The following is a 23,083-nucleotide window of genomic DNA, read 5'->3' as shown; positions in this document are numbered from 1 at the left end:
TTTTGACATTTTTATGTCTTACTATATTGTGACGTTTTTATGCCTTACTATACTATGACGTTTTTATGCCTTACTATACTGTGACGTTTTTTGACATTTTTATGCCCTACTATACCATGACGTTTTTATGTCTTACTATACTATGAAATTTTTATGCCTTACTATACTATGACGTTTTTATGCCTTACTTTAATATGACGTTTTTATGCCTTATTATATTTTGACTTTTTTTGACATTTTTATGCCTTACTATACTATGACTTATTTATGCCTTACTATACTGTGACGTTTTTATGCCTTACTATACTATGCCTTTTTTTGACATTTTTATGCCTTACTATACTATGACGTTTTTATGCCTTACTATACAATTACATTTTTATGCCTTACTTTAATATGACGTTTTTATGCCTTATTATATTTTGACTTTTTTTGACACTTTTATGCCTTACTATACTATGCCTTTTTTTGACATTTTTATGCCTTACTATACTATGACGTTTTTATGCCTTACTATACTATGACTTTTTATGCCTTACTATACTATGACTTTTTTTTGACATTTTTATGCCTTACTATACTATGACTTTTTTTGACATTTTTATGCCTTACTATACTATGACGTTTTCAAGCCTTACTATACTAAGAGTTTTTTTGACATTTTTATGCCTTACTATACTATGACGTTTTTATGCCTTACTATACTATGACTTTTTTTTTGACGTTTTTATGCCTTACTATACTATGACGTTTTTATGCCTTACTATACTATGACTTTTTATGCCTTACTATACTATGACTTTTTTTGACATTTTTATGCCTTACTATACTATGACGTTTTTATGCCTTACTATACTATGACGTTTTTATGCCTTACTATACTATGACGTTTTTTGACATTTTTATGCCTTACTATAATATGACGTTTTTATGCCTTACTATACTATGACTTTTTTTGACATTTTTATGCCTTACTATAATATGACGTTTTTATGCCTTACTATACTATGACTTTTTATGCCTTACTATACTATGACTTTTTTTGACTTTTCTATGCCTTACTATACTATGACGTTTTTTCACATTTTTATGCCTTACTATACTATGACGTTTTTATGCCTTACTATACTATGACTTTTTTTTTGACGTTTTTATGCCTTACTATACTATGACGTTTTTATGCCTTACTATACTATGACGTTTTTATGCCTTACTATACTATGACTTTTTTTGACATTTTTATGCCTTACTATACTATGACGTTTTTATGCCTTACTATACTATGACTTTTTTTGACATTTTTATGCCTTACTATACCATGACGTTTTTATGCCTTACTATACTATGACTTTTTTTGACATTTTTATGCCTTACTATACTATGACATTTTTATGCCTTACTATACTATGACATTTTTTGACATTTTTATGCCTTACTATACTATGACATTTTTATGCCTTACTATACTATGACGTTTTTATGCCTTACTATACTATGACTTTTTTTGACATTTTTATGCCTTATTATACTATGACATTTTTATGCCTTACTATACTATGACTTTTTTTGACTTTTCTATGCCTTACTATACTATGACGTTTTTTCACATTTTTATGCCTTACTATACTATGACGTTTTTATACCTTACTATACTATGACTTTTTTTTTTGACATTTTTAAGCCCAACTATACTATGACATTTTTATGCCTTACTATACTATGGCGGATTTTAACATTTTTATGTCTTACTATACTGTGACTTTAAGTCATCTGTCTTTGAGCCTGCCGCTGGACTGTCAGCCCCTCAGTTGAACTACCAAATTGCAGTTTCCCCAATGTTACCATCTCCAGAACAAAGATGACAAAGTTTTAATCTCTACTGTTCAACTTTTTCAAGTTCACTTGTTGTAGTTGTAACATTCTTCAAACAGTCAGATTAACATAAAATCGTTTGAATAACCCGATCTGATCTGAGGCCTGTAGTGTGGTGCAACAAGTGTTCTAGATTTTAATGAAAATAAATGAAACAAACAGTTTTTTAAAACTTTTAATTTATTTACATTTTTCATAACATGAGAAAAACAGGCAAGAAACAAACAATTAACAAAAAGACAACAAAATGAACAGACAGGTCATGGGATGATCATCAAGTCAAGGCAAATTTGCCTAATTTGAAACAAAATATTTTACATTACATGCAATAATTATGAAAGATCTGTGTCATTGTGTCAACAAACGCACCATTTTCCCATTGTTTTTCTCCCAGTTCTTGATAGAGTAAGATATCTGTTTAGAAGATGTATGTGTTTCACACTATTAATAAAGAGGCCAGCAGTAGGACAGTTTTACTTTCTGCAAACATAGTCTTTAGGAGATAAGTATCATCTTTACTTACCCCGATCGGGAATATATCCAAGATAGAAGGATGTGAATGTTGTATTGATTTTAAAACCATTTTTATACCTTACTATACTATGACGTTTTTATGCCTTACTATAATATGACATTTTTTGACATTTTTATGGCTTACTATTATACTATGACGTTTTTATGCCTTACTATACTATGATATTTTTATGCCCTACTATACTATGACGTTTTTTCACATTTTTATGCCTTACTATACTATGACGTTTTTATGTCTTACTATACTATGACTTTTTGGGACATTTTTATGCCTTACTATACTATGACGTTTTTATGCCTTACTATACTAGGACTTTTAATGCCTTACTATACTAGGACTTTTTTTGACATTTTTATGCCTTACTATACTATGACGTTTTTATGCCTTACTATACTATGACGTTTTTATGCCTTACTATACTATGAATTTTTTTTGAAAATGTTTATGTCTTACTATATTATGACTTTTTATGCCTTACTATACTATGACTTTTTTTTAACTTTTTTATGCCTTACTATACTATGACTTTTTATGCCTTACTATACTGTGACATTTTTATGCCTTACTATACTGTGACATTTTTATGCCTTACTATACTATGACGGATATTAACATTTTTATGTCTTACTATACTGTGACTTTAAGTCATCTGTCTTTGAGCCTGCCGCTGGACTATCAGCCTCTCAGTTGAACTACCAAATTGCAGTTTCCCCAATGTTACCATCTCCAGAACAAAGATGACAAAGTTTTAATCTCTACTGTTCAACTTTTTCAATTTCACTTGTTGTATACTGACGTTTTTATGCCTTACTATACTATGACTTTTTTTGACATTTTTATGCCTTACTATACTATGACGTTTTTATGCCTTACTATACTATGACTTTTTGGGACATTTTTATGCCTTACTATGCCTTACTATACTATGACGTTTTTATGCCTTACTATACTATGACTTTTTTTGAAATTTTTATGCCTTACTATGCTATGACTTTTTTAAAAATTTTTATGTCTTACTATACTATGACGTTTTTATGCCTTACTATACTATGACTTTTTATGCCTTACTATGCTATGACGTTTTTTGACATTTTTATGCCTTACTATACTATGAGTTTTTATGCCTTACTATACTATGACGTTTTTTGACATTTTTATGCCTTACTATACTATGAGTTTTTATGCCTTACTATACTATGACTTTTTTTGACATTTTTATGCCTTACTATACTATGACTTTTTTTGACATTTTTATGCCTGACTATACTATGACGTTTTTATGCCTTACTATACTATGACTTTTTATGCCTTACTATACTATGACTTTTTTTGACATTTTTATGCCTTACTATACTATGACGTTTTTATGCCTTACTATACTATGACTTTTTTTGACATTATTATGCCTTACTATACTATTACGTTTTTATGCCTTACTATACTATGACTTTTTATGCCTTACTATACTATGACTTTTTTTGACATTTTTATGCCTTACTATACTATGACGTTTTTTGACATTTTTATGCCTGACTATACTATGACGTTTTTAATGCCTTACTATACTATACTATGACTTTTTTTGACATTTTTATGCCTTACTATACTATGACGTTTTTTGACATTTTTATGCCTGACTATACTATGACGTTTTTATGCCTTACTATACTATGACTTTTTATGCCTACTATACTATGACTTTTTTATGACATTTTTATGCCTTACTATATTATGACTTTTTATGCCTACTATACTATGACTTTTTTTGACATTTTTATGCCTTACTATGCCTTACTATGCTATGACGTTTTTATGCCTTACTATACTATGACTTTTTTTGACATTTTTATGCCTTACTATACTATGACTTTTTTTGACATTTTTATGCCTTACTATACTATGACGTTTTTATGCCTTACTATACTATGACTTTTTTGGACATTTTTGTGCCTTACTATAAAATGACGTTTTTATGCCTTACTATATTATGATGTTATTATGCCTTACTATACGATGACGTTTTTTGACATTTTTATGCCTTACTATACTATGACTTTTTATGCCTTACTATACTATGATTTTTTTTGACATTTTTATGCCTTACTATACTATGACTTTTTATGCCTTACTATACTATGACTTTTTTTGACATTTTTATGCCTTACTATACTATGACATTTTTATGCCTTACTATGCCTTACTATACTATGATGTTTTTTCACATTTTTATGCCTTACTATACTATGACTTTTTTTGACATTTTTATGCCTTACTATACTATGACTTTTTTTTCACATTTTTATGCCTTACTATATTATGACGTTTTTTCACATTTTTATGCCTTACTATACTATGACTTTTTATGCCTTACTATACTATGACTTTTTTTCACATTTTTATGCCTTACTATACTATGATGTTTTTATGCCTTACTATACTATGACGTTTTTATGCCTTACTATACTATGACATTTTTATGCCTTACTATACTATGACGTTTTTATGCCTTATTATACTATGACTTTTTATGCCTTACTATACTATGACGTTTTTATGCCTTACTATACTATGACTTTTTATGCCTTACTATACTATGACCTTTTTTGACATTTTTATGCCTTACTATACTATGACTTTTTATGCCTTACTATACTATGACGTTTTTTGACATTTTTATGCCTTACTATACTATTACTTTTTATGCCTTACTATACTATGACGTTTTTATGCCTTACTATACTATGACATTTTTAGGCCCTACTATACTATGACGTTTTTATGCCTTACTATACTATGACTTTCTTTTGACATTTTTATGCCTTACTATACTATGACTTTTTATGCCTTACTATACTATGACGTTTTTATGCCTTATTATGCCATGACGTTTTTTGACATTTTTATGCCTTGCTATACTATGACTTTTTTTGACATTTTTATGCCGTACTATACTATGACATTTTTATACCTTACTATGCCATGACGTTTTTTGACATTTTTATGCCTTGCTATGCCATGACGTTTTTTGACATTTTTATGCCGTACTATACTATGACGTTTTTATACCTTACTATACTATGACTTTTTTTGACATTTTTATGCCTTACTATACTATGACTTTTTATGCCTTCCTATACTATGACGTTTTTATGCCTTACTATGCCATGACGTTTTTTGACATTTTTATGCCTTGCTATACTATGACTTTTTTTGACATTTTTATGCCGTACTATACTATGACGTTTTTATGCCTTACTATACTATGACTTTTTTTGACATTTATATGCCTTGCTATACTATGACCATTTCAGGTGTAGTTCTGACAGCATGTGGACATTGATATGACCAAAATCACTCAATGCATAGACAGTATACTATTTTATATAAACTATAACAGCATCCTTTGATATTTCATAGTACTTGTTATGGTTTTTTTGTGTTTGTGTGAGTGTGTGAGTGTGCGTGTGTGTGTGTGTGTCTGTGTGTGTGTGTGTGTGTGTGTATGTGACCTTTGAACTAAATTACACTTTGTACAACAAGTGTGTGTGACCCAGTCTCTCTGTCCTAACGTGTCCCTTTCTCCTTCTTTGCTCCTCCAGGAGATACTGAGTGGTTGCCAGGTCAGGAGCTCCCTTTATCCCCCTGGGACCTGGTCAGAAAGCCCATCAGCCAGTGCATCACCATCCGCCTCAAAGGTACAAAATTGGCAACCCGTGTGTGTGTGTGTGTGTTCATTTTACAGCACTGAGCCAAACCCAGAATCAGAGCTACCATCACTGATGGAAAATGCCATTTGGTGGATGAAAGGGCCTTAACAAATCAGTTTGGATGCATTTGTAGCGTGGGCAGTCGAGTACCAGCCTCTGCCTACTGAGCCTCGCGGCATGACGGGAAATTCAGGCCAGGGCATCTCTACAGAAGAAGTATTTTGACTTAATAATGTTCTACATCTGAATCAATACATAATTGTTATTGATCATATTACAACAGCTATACCACTCTTGTGATATAGAGCAGGTCTGTCCTCAGGGTCAACATTTATTATATTATGGTATAATAAATAAATAAGTGAAATGCAGTTGAGGCTTAAAACATGTGCTGCAACAAAAACAGTGTCTCAAAAATAAAGTGCTGCACCAAAAAATTTATGAACTTCAAAATATATATATATATATTTTATTTTTTTTCTCCACATGATTTAATGGCTGTGGAGGATTCGACTGTCACAACTGACTGACACGTAAAATCAGACTGACGTTGCTCCGTTCTGAGTTGGGGCCAGATTCCCTGTGGTTATTCTGATTTAGTTTTGTACAGTCAGCACCAGGCTGCTGTAAAATAGCCTAGTTAGCTAGTCCAGCTGTTGCAGTCACCTTCTTCTCTCCAATTTCTAGATACTGTCGGGGCCAAATATATCAGTTTATTGTTGTATTTTACTTTATTTTTAAATAATGCATAATTATATTATTGTATTAACTGTGCAAAATTGCAAAAAAAATTATATAATATGAAAATATATTATGAAAAATATTGCATATGGCAGGAGACCAGGTCGACCTGTGACTGCCAAACCAACATTAATGTGGAAGAGCAAAATAATGATCGTGTAATAACAGAATAATAACATTATTGGTAAAAAATGAATCCTGATGGGAAAAACATCTTCAAAACATGAATACAGGAGATTGTAATGTAGGAGTTCTGTAAGTTGACAACCTGCACAGCTGATACGCATCATGGCCGTAGATTTTGCTACCCACGAATAAAGAGGATGTTTCCGTTCCTAATCCGGTGTGGACAGCTCTGATGGGACAACAGTGTCTCCAACCAGGGGGAAACATTAAAACCATTAGCACATCAAATCAAATCATTGCAGCCACCGACTGCTATAATACACTGTAAGAATGATCTGTTATATGATATGATGGGTTTGAGTAATACTGGCACAGGAATGTTGAGTAGGTGTGTTTTTTTTTTAAATGATGAAATATCCAAACTGTGTCTAAATGAGAGTCATTTTTCTTAACCGGGGCCAGAAGACGACACAGCGCCAGAGCATTTTCTCACATAACAGTGTAAATGATTATGGATGAGTCACAGCCGCAGCCCTGAGCAGCAGACAGTCTCGGTCTACAGATATTGGAATAATCTTTCTTACTGTCGGCGGCTGCGTCTGTGTTGCTGCCTCCGTTCCTTCAATTGCTTTATCTACTGTATTTCTCGTCTCAGTGAGTGAGGTGGAAAGAAAAACAAGACTGAACAATAGTCTGGCAGCATGAAAATGAGGGTGAGCAGCAGCCAAGCTCTCCGTCTCTCTCCACCTCCTCCCTTTACTCCATCATCAATCAGTTTTCTCTCCTCCTGCCTCTGCCTCCGACTCGTTCTTACTCATTTTCTCTGCGTCTCAGCTTGTTTTCCCTCAGAAGACGTCTCATAAAGTGATCGAAGGTGCATCTCTATGCAGCCTGTGTGTGTTTGTGTATGTGTGTGTGTGTGAAGTCCTGACTCAAAGGTCCATATCGACCCTCCTGTCTATCCTCCCTGACGTCACTGTCGTTGGCGTCGAGCCAGGAAACATCCAGTGCTTCGGTTTTCACCCTTGGCTTGTTCAGCTGTCTAAAGTAACCTCGACTTTCACAAGAAGACACCTGTAAATATTCAAGTAATTCAATACTAACAATCGGAAAGATGGGGACAGTGTTCATAGTTAGTGCACAGCAGGTCAGCTGAACATGGAAAAATGATTAAAGGTCCCGTATCATATAAAGGTTTCTGTCCATGTGTAGTGTGATTATAGATCAGGTCTAACTTCTATATTAATACTGTGAAAGTATCAAAGCCTCAGTCCACAGAGAAATGCACACAGCCTGTATTCAGAAACTGAGCCTTAAAACCAGCCGTCAGGACTTCTGGAACTTTGTGATGTCACAACAAAGCAGTCACCAAGCCCCGCCCACCTGGACCCACCATCCAACCCTTGCAGGATTTAAATTCTCTGAGTGTTTTTACCTGAAATCTGAAAGGAGATGTAAAACTACACTGAGATGGTTTTTGGTTCTTAAAACCACAAATGTATCTTATGGATATCAAAGTGGAAATCAGGTGGACATAAAAAAAATCAATATCTATCTACTCCAGTTAAAATGAAAATCAATAACTGCTTATAAACTCAACCAGGACTGTCATGGTATCACATTTCCACTACACGATTGTTGTGGCCAAAAGAATTCAGGATAACGATATTATTGTGATGTCTTTAGAAAATTTGATGATGATAATAATAATAATAATAATAGTAGTAGTAATAATAATAATAATAATGCTTTCAGTCAGATTCATCTTTAACTGTTTGATTAAAAAATGACGTGTAAAATAAAATGCTTAGTTACAGTTGCCAGAATGTGGTAAAATCTGGAGAGTTGACTGGGAAATAAAACGGTGGAGTATTCTGAGTGACAGGTTGACGTGCTTCAGCTCATGATGATGATGGCGGCGGCGGCGGCTGTCAACACTGTCGTAGGCGTGTGGTCTCGCATAGAAAACAATGGACGTTCCGACGCACATGAGACACCGCTGCTGTGTTTCCCTTTATACTTTATACTTGTCTCAAAAACAAGCAGAACTCTGGGAGTTTGACGTGTTTTCAGGAATCAGCGGGAAACTGTTCCCAGTGTCTGGACAATAAGATTAAACGTTATTTACATTTCAAGATGTTGGAAAATGTAGTTTACTTTAATGTATAAGTGATCAGATTAAAACCTTGTCACAGCTGTAATTCATCCTGCTCACTGATAGAAAGCATCAGCTGCTCAATGACACCGATCGCTCTGTTGGAATTAATTGTACGATATTAAGTCACTGCTTACATCTCCTATATTGTGAGCTGTTTTGAGAAGCGTCCGAGGACGTGCAGCTGTTGAGTGCCGCGCGCTCTGACCCTCTGGTGTGGAGGTGTGGTGTTTCTGGACGGTCGCACCACGAGGGCACCTTGAGGTTCGTCTTTCTGATGCGACTGTGGGTGTCGAAGCGTCTGGCGGCTGCTGACACCGAGCATGTAAAGCAGAGGATTTATTTCTGTGTGTCTTTTGACAGGTCTGTCTGAGGCGTGTCTCGATGAATTGGCTCTGGAGTCTCTCTTCCCCCTGCCGCTGCTGCACAACTACGTCCGCCTGGTACGATCACACACACACACACACACACACACACACACACACACAAACACAAAGGACTGCGAGGGATTGAAGGATTAGATGAGTAAGACGTTGAAAAACAGGGAGGAAACCAGAAGACTGCAGCAAAGAAGAGAGAGGAGGAGAGAGAGCGATGAGGTGATAGACAGATGAAAGGAAACGAGAGAGAGAGAGAGAGAGAGGATTAGAGCGCTCACTACTCTCTAGCAGCTACACCGCCACCTGCTGGATGTGTCAGGTGGAGAAATGAGAAGAAAAGCTGAAGGAAAACAACCACAAATGTGTGTTTTTAAAAGAGTAAACACGATGACACACGTAGATAAAAAGTTATATCAATAACACCACACACTGAGACGCTGAGGGATCTCAGGGCTGAAACTGTAAACGTCTCAAATCCCACTTTTCAGGACGGATTCACGTTGTTGACAGAAAGATTGTGTCTGACGGTGAAATGTGTTTCACAGCTGAAGACTGCTGCTGTGGCAGGAAGTTTGTGCTGCAGCTGTTGTTTTATTAATGAATCCAGTTAATATTTAATATCCATTTAATATTTTCCATTTAATCTATTGAGATGTCACTAAATATACTTCACAAGTTAATGGAGCTGCGACAAAGTAGTCTTTAAAAAACGGATTAGTCTGATCCAAAAACCAAAAGCAGGAAATAAAGTCAGCAACAATTTGTGTTTGTGAAGCTGTGACCAATAACTTTGTAGCATCAGTGCCAATTTCTACAGAACAACTAATCAATTAATTAACTAATCATTGCGGGTTAGGACTGTGTTATCACGTGCGTTAGCTAACCTGTTAAAGATACTATTTAGTATTGCCAATTAAGGGCTAATTTCTTCTTACATAATACCGCTCGTTACCTCCGCCAAGGAGATTATGTTTTCACTCGTGTCTATTTATTAAAAAGTACCGAACCGATCAGCATCAAACTCGTCAGAGGAGAAGGTCACGGTCCGCGGAGGAACCCATTACGCTTTGGGGCAGATTTTCTTCAGTGAAGTTTGGTGTATGTTGTTTGACACTGGCCTCGGCAGCGGTCTCATATAATCATCATATAATACTTTATTTCTTTTAAGTATTTAAATCATGCTTCTTGACCAGAGAGTACAGCAGTACATCATCTGTGCTGCGTAACCCCAGTTCTGAAAAGGTCAAAGGTCAAGGTGAGCGCAGTAAGTTTGTGATGATGTCAAACACTGAGGAAGTTCACAAGAAGGCGGAGCTTTTCGCTGTCACATTATTCTCATCATTCTCACTCTCATATGTCAGTTGATTTATTTATTCACCCACCTGTGTCTCTCTCTCTCTCTCTCTCTCTCTCTCTCTCTCTCTCTCTCTCTCCAGGTGGAACAGTATGGAAACCTCATCTTTCACGGGCTGGAGGGAAGCTGTCAGGAGTACATTGCCAACCTGGTTGCTCGCTGCATCAAGGTGAGTTCACCGCTGTACAAACACTGATCTGCTGATTTTGGGGGGGAGACGCAGGTTGCTTACGATAGCTGACAGTTGATTGGTTTAAAGTTGTGTTGTTGTGGAGCCGTTACAGTCCAACGTCACACTGATGTCCAGTTGCGGCTGGGTTCAGTCGAGTAGAGGAATATTTCTCCACGTTGCATTGAGCCTTTTTTCTCTCCTCACTCGATGTAGTGAATTTAGAAACTGATTTTTGGAAATATTTTTATCAAGTGTTCCCAGGAAAATCCACCGCGAGCTTCCAAACTTGAAATCAAAGGCAAAAATAGCAGACCAGTGAGCGCTACGTTTATCCAATCAGGTGAAGTGGGTTTTTTTTCTCCGTCTCTGAGGTTTCTGAGATGAAGAAAGTTGGGAAGGAAAACTCCCCTGGACCCTCTTTAAAGAGAAGTTCAATTTACTGCTGTTGCACAGTGTGATGCAAGGAAACAGAAACTCCATGCAAATAGCAAAAACATTAGTCCATTATATCACTGGAACATGATGAAACATGCAGCTAAGACACTGCTCCGGTCCTGCTTCACTACAGGACGTTACAAGGATATCATCCTTTTTTACTTGTTGCTTTTTACACACGTGTGATGGATCATAATACCAGTGTATATACTGTGTACACTGTCGGGTTATCAGGTTCAGCTATTTAAAACCAGTGCTGCTAAAGTGATGATTCACCTGTTCATACATTATAACCTTCATGAAGGAGGATTTGTTGTATGAGACTGCGTTAGTTTTAAGCTAGGTGTTCCTAATAAAGTGACACCTGAGTGTAGAACCGTACAAGAAGCAAAGGAAAACGCTCTGCTGTCTTTACCAGCAGCAATCTGCCTGGAAAAGCCCTTCTGCTCATTCAAACTCTCATCTTGCTCCATTTCTCTCAGCGCACGGTAGTAGTAGTAGATTTCCTCTGTTTCCATGACAACGTGCTGCCTTCTTATCTCTCTGTCTTTTCACTCATCTCCCTTCCTCCTCCTCCATCTCTCAGTCCAAGCAGGAGGCAGGGGGGCTCGGCTGTGACGTGGTGAGGGTGGAGGTGGAGGAAAGCCTCACCAAAGAGCAGCTGCTGGAGACTTTCATCACCTGTGGTAAGAATACACACACACACACACACACACACACACACACACACACACAGCAGCGGGATGTTTCTGTTGTGTCGTTTTAATCCAGAAGTTTGAATAATAATCTTCCCGTCGTCCCGCTCCTCTACCTGTGTCAGGTTTCCTGGTGCCGGCTGCGGGTCTGGGGGTCGGGGTGCCACCCGGTCACGCTGGCCGCTGTGTGGTGGTGCTCCTGGAGGGACTGGAGAAGGCTTCCTCTCTGACCGGCCTGCTGGGAGACCTCTGCCACAGTCTGGACAGCAGGGGCTCCGCTTCGCCGCTGGTCCTGAACACCGGTAAGACTGCAGCCCGAAACCTTTTGCTGTATGTACGGCTCCGTACCGTCATGTTCAGGCTGTATATACAGATATACAAGAACCGGACTCAGACGGTTCTTCTGCAACAGACGTGTGAGATCAATGCTGCGAACAAGAGTTTCATCTAATGGAACCAGATAAATAGTTGACTAACAGACTAATAGAAGATTAATCATCATTTCACTATTCATTCATCGTTTAGGTCCCCACCATTTCTGCGAGGGCAGTTTCCTGATTGCCACGTTGTCGAAGCCCCGCCTCCAGGGATCCGAGCTCCGCCTCCAGCAGCACTTCCGCTGGGTGACTCTTCGCTGGGACCAGGAGCCGCTGCACGGCCTGCTGGGAAGGCACCTCCGCAGGAAGCTGCTACATAAGGTCAGTCGGGCGTTTTATCTGCCGTCGATGAGAGAGACGATGTTGAGAATCATTTTTTTAGTGCATGTTGTTTTCAAACCGTGAATGTCTTGATGTAGAAGATGTTATATCTATTTTAAGGACTGAAAGAAGAAGTTACAGCTGTTATGTATTTTATATTATTTCTCCGGGTTCATCCTTTCTTCAGTCTCTGTGAAAAGAATACGAATTAAAAAAAGATAGAAAGTAATTGCAACTTTGAAATGGAGCATTAACATTAACGAGAGGGGAAACTCTCAGAATACCTAACGAGCTGTTTGGTTTTATGTCGTCAGGCTGACGAGTTTTAATTGATCTCAGTGTTGTGAAATATTTCCTCCCTCCCTCCGCCCGTGTCTCCTCCAGATGGGGACTGGTGCGTGGACACCTGATGGCGTCGTGGAGCGCTCGGTGCTGTGGGTGAGCCAGGTTTGGCAGCAGCTCAATGCCTGTCTGTCCCGCCTCGGTACCCATGAGGCTTTGCTGGGCCCGCAGCTCTTCCTGTCTTGCCCTGTGGTGCCGAACAACGCGCAGGCAGTCGTCAGGTGTGTGGGTGTTTGTGTTGCTGCTAATGATGTATTAAACTACATGTTAGCATAGAATAAGGCTGATGGTGTGTGTGTGTGTGTGTGTGTGTGTGTGTGTGTGTGTGTGTGTGTGTGTGTGTGTTCAGGTGGCTCGCTCGGCTCTGGAACGCCGTGGTCGTCCCCCGTGTGGAAGAAGCCATCATTTCCCGGGTAACAGCCAAGCGCTCCTCCTCCTCCTGTTCCTCCTCGAGCACTACCTCCTCTTCCTCCTCCTCCTCGTCATCGCAGCGACCGTCTCCTAGCAACTGTGGGCTGAGTGCCGGGCAGCAGGCTGTGGTGAAGGCAGCTCTCAGCATCCTGGTCAACAAGGCTGTTCTCCTGGGATGCCCTCTGCCTCGACACGGTGTGTGGGCGTCGCAGTCGATTCATGCGTTTCACCAGCTGCTGTTACAGTCAGGAATGAGTGACCATAGCAACAGGAGGGGGTGGGGGAGGGGGAGGGGGAGGGGGCAGATTTGATAGAAAAGATACTGATGTGTGTGTGTTTGTTTGTTTCCCACTCAGAAATTGACAGGTACCTGCTGGAGTTTCGTGGCGGGACCCTCCCTCTGTCAGCCGTCGGCTCCTATAAAGGAAACGGCGGCGGGGGAGGCAGGAAGGGGCGGGACGGCAGCAAGCTGAGACGATCCAACACCAGCCCCCGGAAGAAGGGAAGCCCCGCCTTAAACTGGAGCTGCGGCGGCTCCTTCAGAGAGGGTAAGATGGCTGCTCTGCCAGCACTGAGGAGCGGAGCGGCGTCCTTCAGATGACCTTAAATCACTCCGAACCTGTTGCTGCAAAGGAGACACTTGGTGATATTTCAAGATCAGTAACGGAGCAACTTTCAGCTGCCTTTGAATGGAGCAGGCTTTGTTCACCCGTAGTGAAAGTCCAGAGGTCTAGAAATGGTTTGTGTCAGTGTCCACAAGGTGACGCTGTTTAACAGGCTGAAACATTATTAATTACTTAGCAGCAATAGTGTTACATCAGATTTTGTATTTAAAACATGTAGAAACAGGAAACAAGACACTGCAGTTCTGCAGACCAGAGAGTCCAAACTAAATCCTCCATCAAACTCCCAGTGAGACGGAGAACGAGTCGACCACCAAATGTCAAAGTAACGGCGCTTTACTTCAGCATCTGTAACTGTAATGTAATCTCTTACACTTCACATCACCGCTCGGGATAATCCACAGATATCAGCGTGGACAGTTTACACCAGATTTTACCTTCCATGGAAAACAGTCCCTGATTGAAAGAAAGAAAAAAAGAAAGGTTTGTGGTTATCTTGAGTAACAGGGACGTTGTCTGTATAAAAGTCACGTCACTGTTTATGCATAAAATCAATGGTGTGACAGAATTACATTCACTTTCCTGCGGGTGGAGACAAGAATCTCAAACACTCTACAAATAAAACCCACACTGTTAGATCTCAGCAGGAGAGAGGGTTTTGTGGTTTGAGTGATCCTGATCCTTTACGTTTGCTCTTGTGATTGCAGGGTCACTGTCCAACGCTGATGTCAGCTTCATCGCCAATGGCAAAGTCCAGAGGTTTGTGTTCTGTCCTTTTATTATTACTATAACGCAGTGTTGTTAGTAGCAGCGGTCACTCAGTCACACAAGCAGCACTCATGATGACGATGAGCACGTTAAGTTAAGCAGCTGGATTCATTAAAAGTGTGATGTAAGGTGAAATACGGCACTACGTCTGATCTTCTCGGGTCCGTGTGTTTTCAGGGAGCCCGTGGCTTTGTCCGTCTTCTCCGACGACGAGACGGATTTGATCAGAGAGCTGCAGACCATGTGCTCCAGCAGGTCCGAGCCGGACATCAGCAAGGTATCGTCACACTCTCCGACACGTGGACAGTGATGACAGCAGTGTGATACAGCCTTTTAAACCTTTAAAGATAAACACAGGATTCTCTCTTTCCCTCTATAAACCTTCATTAAGTGACTTTTTTGAAAACTAAACTACACAAATTTCCATGTTGTGATGTTATTATTATTATAAACCCATATAATTGTGGTACGGCAAATTAAAGGGGAATAGATTCAGCACACTTTGTAAGTTTTGTGTTTTGCTACATAGCTAACGTTAGCATTAACTTAGCTTCAGCTGGGGCTAGCTGGTTAGTGTGCGAGCTTTAGTAGAAGGAAAGAAGTGATAGAAACGAGAGCTGATCATATTAGTGTTGCTGTCCCCTGCTGAGGACGATGAAAGAATGAAGTTTGATGCTGATACTCACACTGTCTCTTCTAGACTGGTAAGTGCACAGCTGTTAATGCTGCTTCTAGCTGTGTAGCAAAGAGCAAAACCTACAAATAGCTTCTTTAAAACGAAGGAAAAATAGAAAAAGATGGACCTGCGACTATCACTCTGTGTCATCCAGCAAAATACAGAATAAACGTCAGACGCCTCTCAGGTCTTAATTACACTGACAGCGTTTACGTCACATGTTTTGACTCATTCCTGCCTCTTTAATTCGTTGCTGTCATCCTTCCAAATATAGAGACCTTATGAGCGTCTGGGGTTTTACACTGGCATGGGAATGAGATTTCCCTTTAAGCAGCTCCTGTGCTGTTTGAGACGGAGGTCACACATATTTATCTGGCTGATTTTGGCCTCTGAGTTTTAAGCCACAAGATTTTTTTTTTTTCCACGTTGGGTGTGAGTCTTTAAAACCTGCACGAGTCCTGGTGGAAAACACTTGATCTGTTGGAGGTTTTTGAGGAATAGAAATACTTTCCTGACTAACCCCAAAAGATTCTGATTGGTATAAGCTCTGACCTTTAAAAACTGATCCCCTAATCTGAGACCGTAAACCATAACACCTTATCCACGGCCAGTAATGACAGCCCTCACCTGCTGTGAACTGACAGAAAACTGATGATGATTAAACTGTGTTTACTCACCTTCAGTCCAAGGTGTTCACCGCTGCTCTTGTTTACCTGCCACAGATCTCTCAGACCAAAGACGACCTGATCCTGTTCTCCAGCTCTCCCAGCAAAGTGTCGCCGTCCCACAAGGCCGAGCAGGAAACTGCCATCCAGCAGCGACCGCAGATGGTGAGAGCGCGGGGGGGGGGGTGGAGATCAATAACTGGAAGCTCAATGTCAAAATAAATATGAAAATAAAGTATGCCCTCTCCCCCAGCACACAACCATCTCAATGTGCAGAAGCTAAGTCAAAGGCAGCTTGACAGGCACACTTATCTGTAGCTACCTAAAAGTACTCACCTGTCAGAGATCCCAGGATTACCCACAATGCACACATACAAACATCCGACAAATGCAGCCAGCCTTCGTCGATGGGATTCAGCCACGCCCACAAAAATGACAGAAGTGATGCACGTGTCGGCTGGACATCAAGCTAGCCTGCAGAGACAGTAACATACTGTGGCCACAAGAGGGCGGGAGAAGAAATAAATACTGAGAGCCATTCAAACAGTTCATTTAATTGATTTTTTTTTTTTTTGAGTATTAATTCTTGAAACTGCATCTCTAAAAGCAATAAAACAAATGTACCCACACAGAAAGAAAACAAAACAAAAACACTTTCTACTAATCCTGTTTGTCATCATCACTCCACCGAGTGACCTCACTCGACCACAGACGGTGACTCAGATCTTAAAAGTGTGTGTGTGATTGTTTGGTGCAGCGTTTAATCATGTGTCTCCTGAATGTTTGCTGTTACCTCACACATAATTGACCTGTGCAGTATTGGCAGTTTGAGGAAGCCGCTCTTCTCTACTCTGCATTACTGCAGGTTTGGTTGCAGCTGTAAGGTTTGTGCTTGATGTGCAGGAGCCTTTAAGCCTCTTTTAGCTCATTGTTTTGGTGTTGAGGGAATGATTCAGCCATTTTAAAATACCATCAGATGAATTTATGAATCGTTTAGATTGTAAATCTCAAATATGACTTTACCTTGGAAGGATGAAAATCACAGGACGTCGACCGTTTGAACAATGTTTCACCTGCAGGAGAATTATTTTATTTAGTGTTTTTCCTTTCTTATTCAAACCTGCACTTTGTGTTGTGTGTAGTGACCCCAGGATGAACCGAATGAGTGGAAAGCAAAGTTTAGTTTTCTTTGGAAGTTTCTTGTCAAACAAGCGTCTGAAACCTCCTCCGCCTCCTCCACCTCCCTCTGACGTCTGATTTGGAGAGGGTGGGGGTTAATCATCCAACCAGCCCAGGGTGATAAACATCTCAGAGAGCAGGAGTACAAATGATCAGCAGTACATCAAAAATATATCAAATGTACAAGTTAGAAAAAGGGAAACCTTAAATTGTTTCTTACAATGAATATATAAAACAATAGTCAATAGTGCAAATGTGATTTTAGGAGATCGGTACCTCTAGAACTAGAATTGTCTCTCTTGAACTTGATCATCATTTAAAAAAGCAAACACATTCAAACTAAAACAAATGATAGAAAAAGTTCAGTAAACGATTAAAAAAAAATAAAGCTTGAGAGAGAAGTTTTCTAACCTGTCAGACACCTGGCCAATCACTGCGTAAAGTGGGCGTGGTCAGACGACGCATCTTCTGAGCTACTTCATTGATGTCAGTAGATCTGAGAAGACGACAAACATTTAAAATCTGGAACACGTATGTCTACAGCTACAGATCTAGAGCTGCTGATCTCACTTCCCCGTCCTTATGGTGCATAAAAAAATAACTGGCTTCAACTCACCAAACTGTCCTTGTCGTCCCGCAGACCGCTGTCCGTCAGTCCAGCCGCAGCTCCAACCAGGCAGCCGTCCAGAGCAGCGACCGGCGCTCAGGCCCTCGCGCCAAATCGCAGCTCCCCGTCCCCAGCAGCAGGGGGCAGCAGACACGAGCGTCCACCGCTGCCACCAGCAGCAGCAGCAGCAGCAGCAGCAGCAGCCCCATCCGAACCCAGACGCCTCCCAGCCGCAGCAGAACCACAAACAGCAGCAGAACAAAGCAGGCTCCACCCAACAGCAGCAGCAGCAGCAACTACAACTACTACCGCAACAACATCAACGACAACAACCAATCACAGGAGGACATCTGGATCCTCCACAGAGACCTGCATGAAAACAACAACAAGTAGAAATCTTCCTCTTCCTCCTCCTCCTCCCGATTCCGCTGTGAACCTCCCTCCATGATGTAAAGACTAGGTACCTGACGACCTTTGACTTTTAGTATTTGTACTTGTTATCCGTACTTGTTACACTGTACTACAGTTGTGTACTTGGGGACCATAGTTTTATTCTATTACAGTATTTGAAGTATTTGATCGTTCGGGAGATTAAGAAGAAGGTTTGGTAAGAATTTACATGGGGGGAGAAAATCCAACAGAAGGTAATGGAGCAGGTTACTTTACTGTTACCTTATTCCAGTGTTTCAACCTGCATATAATGGGACAGTATTCAGTCGACAAGACACAGTAAGAATTTACTGAAATAAGAGTTGAGATATAAAGTATTTGACTGGTGGAAACTGCCTCAAAAAACAGTCCTGGCACAGTATTTTTGTGTACTTTCAGTGAAATACTGTCCTTCTCCTGTGGTGTAAGGCCGGTGAACAGTAACTGAAAATACTTACAGGTGTTTCTTTTTAAGTGAGAAGTGTTTTCGGATCAAAGAAGAGAAACGAGCAGGTTTTTATTTTCTTTCTTTTGTTGTTTTTTGTTTTTTTTGCTATTAAGTATCTTGAGATATTCAAGTGTTTTATCTTTAAATAGTTGCAAGGTTGGTTTAAATACTGTTGAAATTAATCAGGGTTTTACCAAATATATTTGTAAATAAGAATTAGTAAGTTTAAATGCTCTATAGATTGGTGTATGTGGTATGACGCTTGTACAGTGACGAAACCTTCAAGTAAAACTGCTGAAAACTAAACGAACAAAACAAGAAAAAAAGAAACTTGTACATAGTGTTTGTAAAGTGAGTTTGGTTCTGAACCCGTCACTTGTTTCAAAGTGACAGGGATGTGGCAATAAGTAATAGAACTGTATAAACACAGGATGTCCTCTTGTCAACTGTAAGCCATAATAAATATTTTAAATGCCCATCATTTCCCCCCGAGTCATGTTCAATTCACCCCAGCTGAGCCCTACAGTGTAATTCACACTTTCCTTTTCTTTTCTTTTGTTTTTGCTTTCCATTATCACTGTGTTTTTCCTGTGTTTTTATTTTTAAGGACAAGTTTTATTTTAAGCAGACAATGTTTATATAAATATATCTATACATATGTACAGGAGAGATTTTAGTCAACCTATGATTTGGATCTGTACGATAGCTGTTTGAGGTTTAAAGAATTGTCTTTCAAGCACAAACATTAAAATGGCACTGTTAAAAATCCCCATCTGACTTATTCTGTTTTTATTTATTTATTTTAATTTTACTAAAACACAGCCGCCAAATAGGGATGTTTCTTTATCTTGCGTGCACAACGTTTGAGCCTTTGGGGCCTCTGTAGTTCCTGTTTTCACTCCCAGATTTATGCTCAACCTAATGCTCAGTTTTCTTTTTAATGTTTTCTGCGTTCTCACTTTTCTTTCAATCTGTTCACACCGGTGTGTGTGATTCACGTTTAAAACATTTCAGACATTTCCCAGAATCTTTGTGGAAATTCTGGAACAGCAGTGACACAAAGGGAAAAACTACCATTGTAGCCATTGTGCTAACAATAGCTTTGCCTCAGTCACATACTAATAATAATTCTAAGAAGGTTCAGAGGATATATATATATATATACACACATATAGTATACTACACTACTGTTCCACAATGCAATGCACAAAGGAAATCAAGGAGCTACTCACAGGTGGAAAATGAAAATAAATTACAGATGGTGGTGAGATTCTGACACGTATAAAGTAGATCTTGTTGGCAGCTGGTGTCGCTGGCAGAAACTGCTCTCTGCCTCCTATGATGAATTTCTCGCCGTGTCAACACCGCGCTTCAATTCTGACATCAGAACCCGATCAAAAATCAATCAAAGACATTTCCTGCTACCAAAACATTTGTGGACACACATGTCCAAATGTATGCAGACTCTCTTGTGCACACACTTCGGTCTGGATGTGTTGTTCATGGTTTGGGTTGGGCTGCAGTTATTAAGGGGAAATGAAAACTTTGTGACAACAGAACAAGGCTTTTCCAACCTGACTCCGATCACCTCCAACACCTTCGGGGAAGAACTGAGAAGATCAACTGAGAGCCAGGTCTCATCACCCAGTAACAAGTGTTGGACCTCAGGGAGGAAACCTTCTCTCCATGTCGTGTGTGTTGAAACAAAAGGTGGAATCAGTCACAAACGCCTCGTGAACAAAAACCAAAACATAAAACAGACTTTCCTGTAACGTGGTTGATGCTCACGGCTTTTAACAAAGAAAGACAAACCCACAGTAAAATTCTCAAAATCTTTTACTGGAAATATAGTTGATTGAACAAATACATTTATACATTTTTTCAGGACATCTGCGTCCTTTTCCTATGTGTAAGAAACAGCATCGTTCTTAATTTACACTGTAAAAAAAAAAGAAGAAAAGAAATCTGTCGTCACAGTTATCACATCAAGGCATTTCTCCACGGTACCTTAATCTTCTGCATCACTGCTATACAAAACTATTATTCAGTAAGAAGGGAGCGACACTCTCTTCCCTCCAACCAAAGAAGAAAATATAACGATGTTACAGGTTTCCAGTTTCAGAGGGAAGCAACAGATGAGACAAAAAGAAGAAGAATTGCTAAATGTTTGTACAGCAGTGGCTCTGAAAAAATATAACTTTACTTCAAATAGAAAATTGTTTTGTTTTCTTCTTCTTCTCTCTGTAATTCATCAAGTAACAGAGGCGGAACAATGAAAGTAAAAAGAATCATTTGTCATCAAAGTAAATTCTACATCTACACTTCACTTCATGGAGGAAACAAAACAAAAACAAACTGTTGTACAACGTTCAGTCGTTGGACCGCTGAGTACCTCGGGGCGTCTCTAAAGTGCATACAGATAGAAAAATAAGGGTTTCTGAGTCATCACTCGTCAGGAGCTTCAGCCAACAGCGTCACTGTGTGTTGACAGCTGATCACTTCATATCTTATCAGAAATATTTAAATATTTTTTGCCCATTTTCATATTTTTTGATCCAGTTCTCATTAATCATTTATCCAATCCATATTTTATAAAAAATGTTTTTTAAACATTTATGCAAAAAAACAAAGCAATTGATGCAATTCATACTTTTTGAAAGCAAGTGGCCTCAGGAGAGAAGATGATGTTTGAGCGCTCGCTACAGCTGGTCCAGCACCAAAAGGCGCCGAAACCTACAAAGGTACTTGAAGTAGTTCAACGACAAAGTGTCCAGTCGGTCGGGCTGAGGCCTCATGTTCAGGGTGTGTTGGTACGTGCTTCATTTTTACGTCGGTGGCACGTAACTTTTCCGCCATTTTGGTCCCCATTCACGTGGAGGATTTTATCTTCCACGCATCAGGAAATAAAAACTCTCCCTGCAGCACAAACACCTGCTGGTTTTACTATTAGTTTCTCTTATTTGGTGACAGATTTACACCAACAGCTTGGGATGGGGAGCCGACAGATTTCTGCAGCTGTCACACCGCCTGATTTTTAACGTTCAATTCAATCCCTTGACTTGTAGCTTTGTTGTACTGTGCTGATCAAGTTTCGCACACTTGTAATCTGAAGCTTTATCTCTGTAATCTCACACATCTGATTTTAGCATTCAAACATTCAAACCATTACAGACGTAATTCTTTTATTACGTGTGTGCAAAACTTCCTCTGTAAATAAATTAACCTCCTTCTGTGACAGCTGTATGTTAGAGAAGTTTCTATTTTGCACGTTACATCGTCTGTATATGCAAAGAACTGCATGTATTAGTCCTAATTATAGGTTTTGATTAACGAAATGTCGACTGTCAATATGATGGAAACCTGACTTCCTGTTTTTCTACACATTTCATTTTTAATTCAACTTCATTAGGATTTGGTGTTAGAAGTTTCAATGTCTCATCGTGGCTCAGAAACGTTTACTATCATCATCATCTCGTGTTCGTGCACGTGTGTGTGTGTGTGTGTGTTTGTGTGTCTGGCCGGTTAGAGTCGAGTGTCGTGGACATCGTCCTCAGCTTCCTCCGGCAGGGACGAGATCTTGGCGGTCTGCGGCGCCGCCCTCTTGCTGGAGTTGAGGCGGTGGAGTGTGGGGAAGAGGCGGAGCCTGTCTGCGGCGCTCATGGCCTGCTTCAGGTGGCTGGTCTCGTTCATGAGTTTCTGGATGGTGTCGTAGCTTTTCATGGAGCTGCCCTCGATCATCTGCGTGGAAAGGAGGGAGGAGAACGTGGCTACGAGGTTTTGCTACATCGGGTTCAGGCTACAACCACCAGCCATCCGCACTCACACTCAGCTGATGTGTGTGTGCTACAGGAGGCACCAAGTTAAAATCTCTCTCTCTCTCTGGTCACAGTGACTTGCAAGTCAGTAGTAACACTGAGGTCACTTCCCTCATGTTATTGTCACACTATGTGCATTACTAACATCCAAACAAACACCTCAGCACACGTGTGCACACATGCTCCTGCACACATGCTCCTGCACACACCCACAATAAGGGAGAGTCAAACAGGGCAAAGCATTTTCATC

At 39.7% G+C, this 23,083-nt stretch overlaps 2 protein-coding genes across 2 annotated transcripts in view; one reads left to right on the top strand and one right to left on the bottom strand.

Moving 5' to 3' along the window:
* Positions 1-19,790, top strand: part of cttnbp2 (cortactin binding protein 2) — an 87,943-nt gene extending 68,153 nt beyond the window's left edge. The window contains exons 11-23 of the mRNA XM_056387133.1: positions 6,007-6,102; positions 9,500-9,579; positions 10,953-11,039; positions 12,064-12,163; positions 12,298-12,474; positions 12,698-12,870; positions 13,255-13,433; positions 13,562-13,818; positions 13,980-14,171; positions 14,954-15,005; positions 15,192-15,291; positions 16,413-16,520; positions 18,175-19,790. Coding sequence (XP_056243108.1) covers positions 6,007-6,102; positions 9,500-9,579; positions 10,953-11,039; positions 12,064-12,163; positions 12,298-12,474; positions 12,698-12,870; positions 13,255-13,433; positions 13,562-13,818; positions 13,980-14,171; positions 14,954-15,005; positions 15,192-15,291; positions 16,413-16,520; positions 18,175-18,534 — 1,961 coding nt within the window. The 3' untranslated portion in view covers positions 18,535-19,790. The remainder of the gene's footprint in view (positions 1-6,006; positions 6,103-9,499; positions 9,580-10,952; positions 11,040-12,063; positions 12,164-12,297; positions 12,475-12,697; positions 12,871-13,254; positions 13,434-13,561; positions 13,819-13,979; positions 14,172-14,953; positions 15,006-15,191; positions 15,292-16,412; positions 16,521-18,174) is intronic.
* Positions 19,791-20,842: 1,052 nt separating this feature from the next.
* The window catches only part of cftr (CF transmembrane conductance regulator), a 34,530-nt gene continuing 32,289 nt past the window's right edge, over positions 20,843-23,083 (bottom strand). Inside the window, exon 27 of the mRNA XM_056387925.1 lies at positions 20,843-22,756. Within this exon, the coding sequence (XP_056243900.1) occupies positions 22,541-22,756 (216 nt within the window). The 3' untranslated portion in view covers positions 20,843-22,540. The remainder of the gene's footprint in view (positions 22,757-23,083) is intronic.

This window comes from Seriola aureovittata, chromosome 10, assembly GCF_021018895.1.
Source record: "Seriola aureovittata isolate HTS-2021-v1 ecotype China chromosome 10, ASM2101889v1, whole genome shotgun sequence".
Classification (NCBI taxonomy): Eukaryota; Metazoa; Chordata; class Actinopteri; order Carangiformes; family Carangidae; genus Seriola; species Seriola aureovittata.
This window is presented reverse-complemented; position numbering and strand designations above follow the sequence as displayed.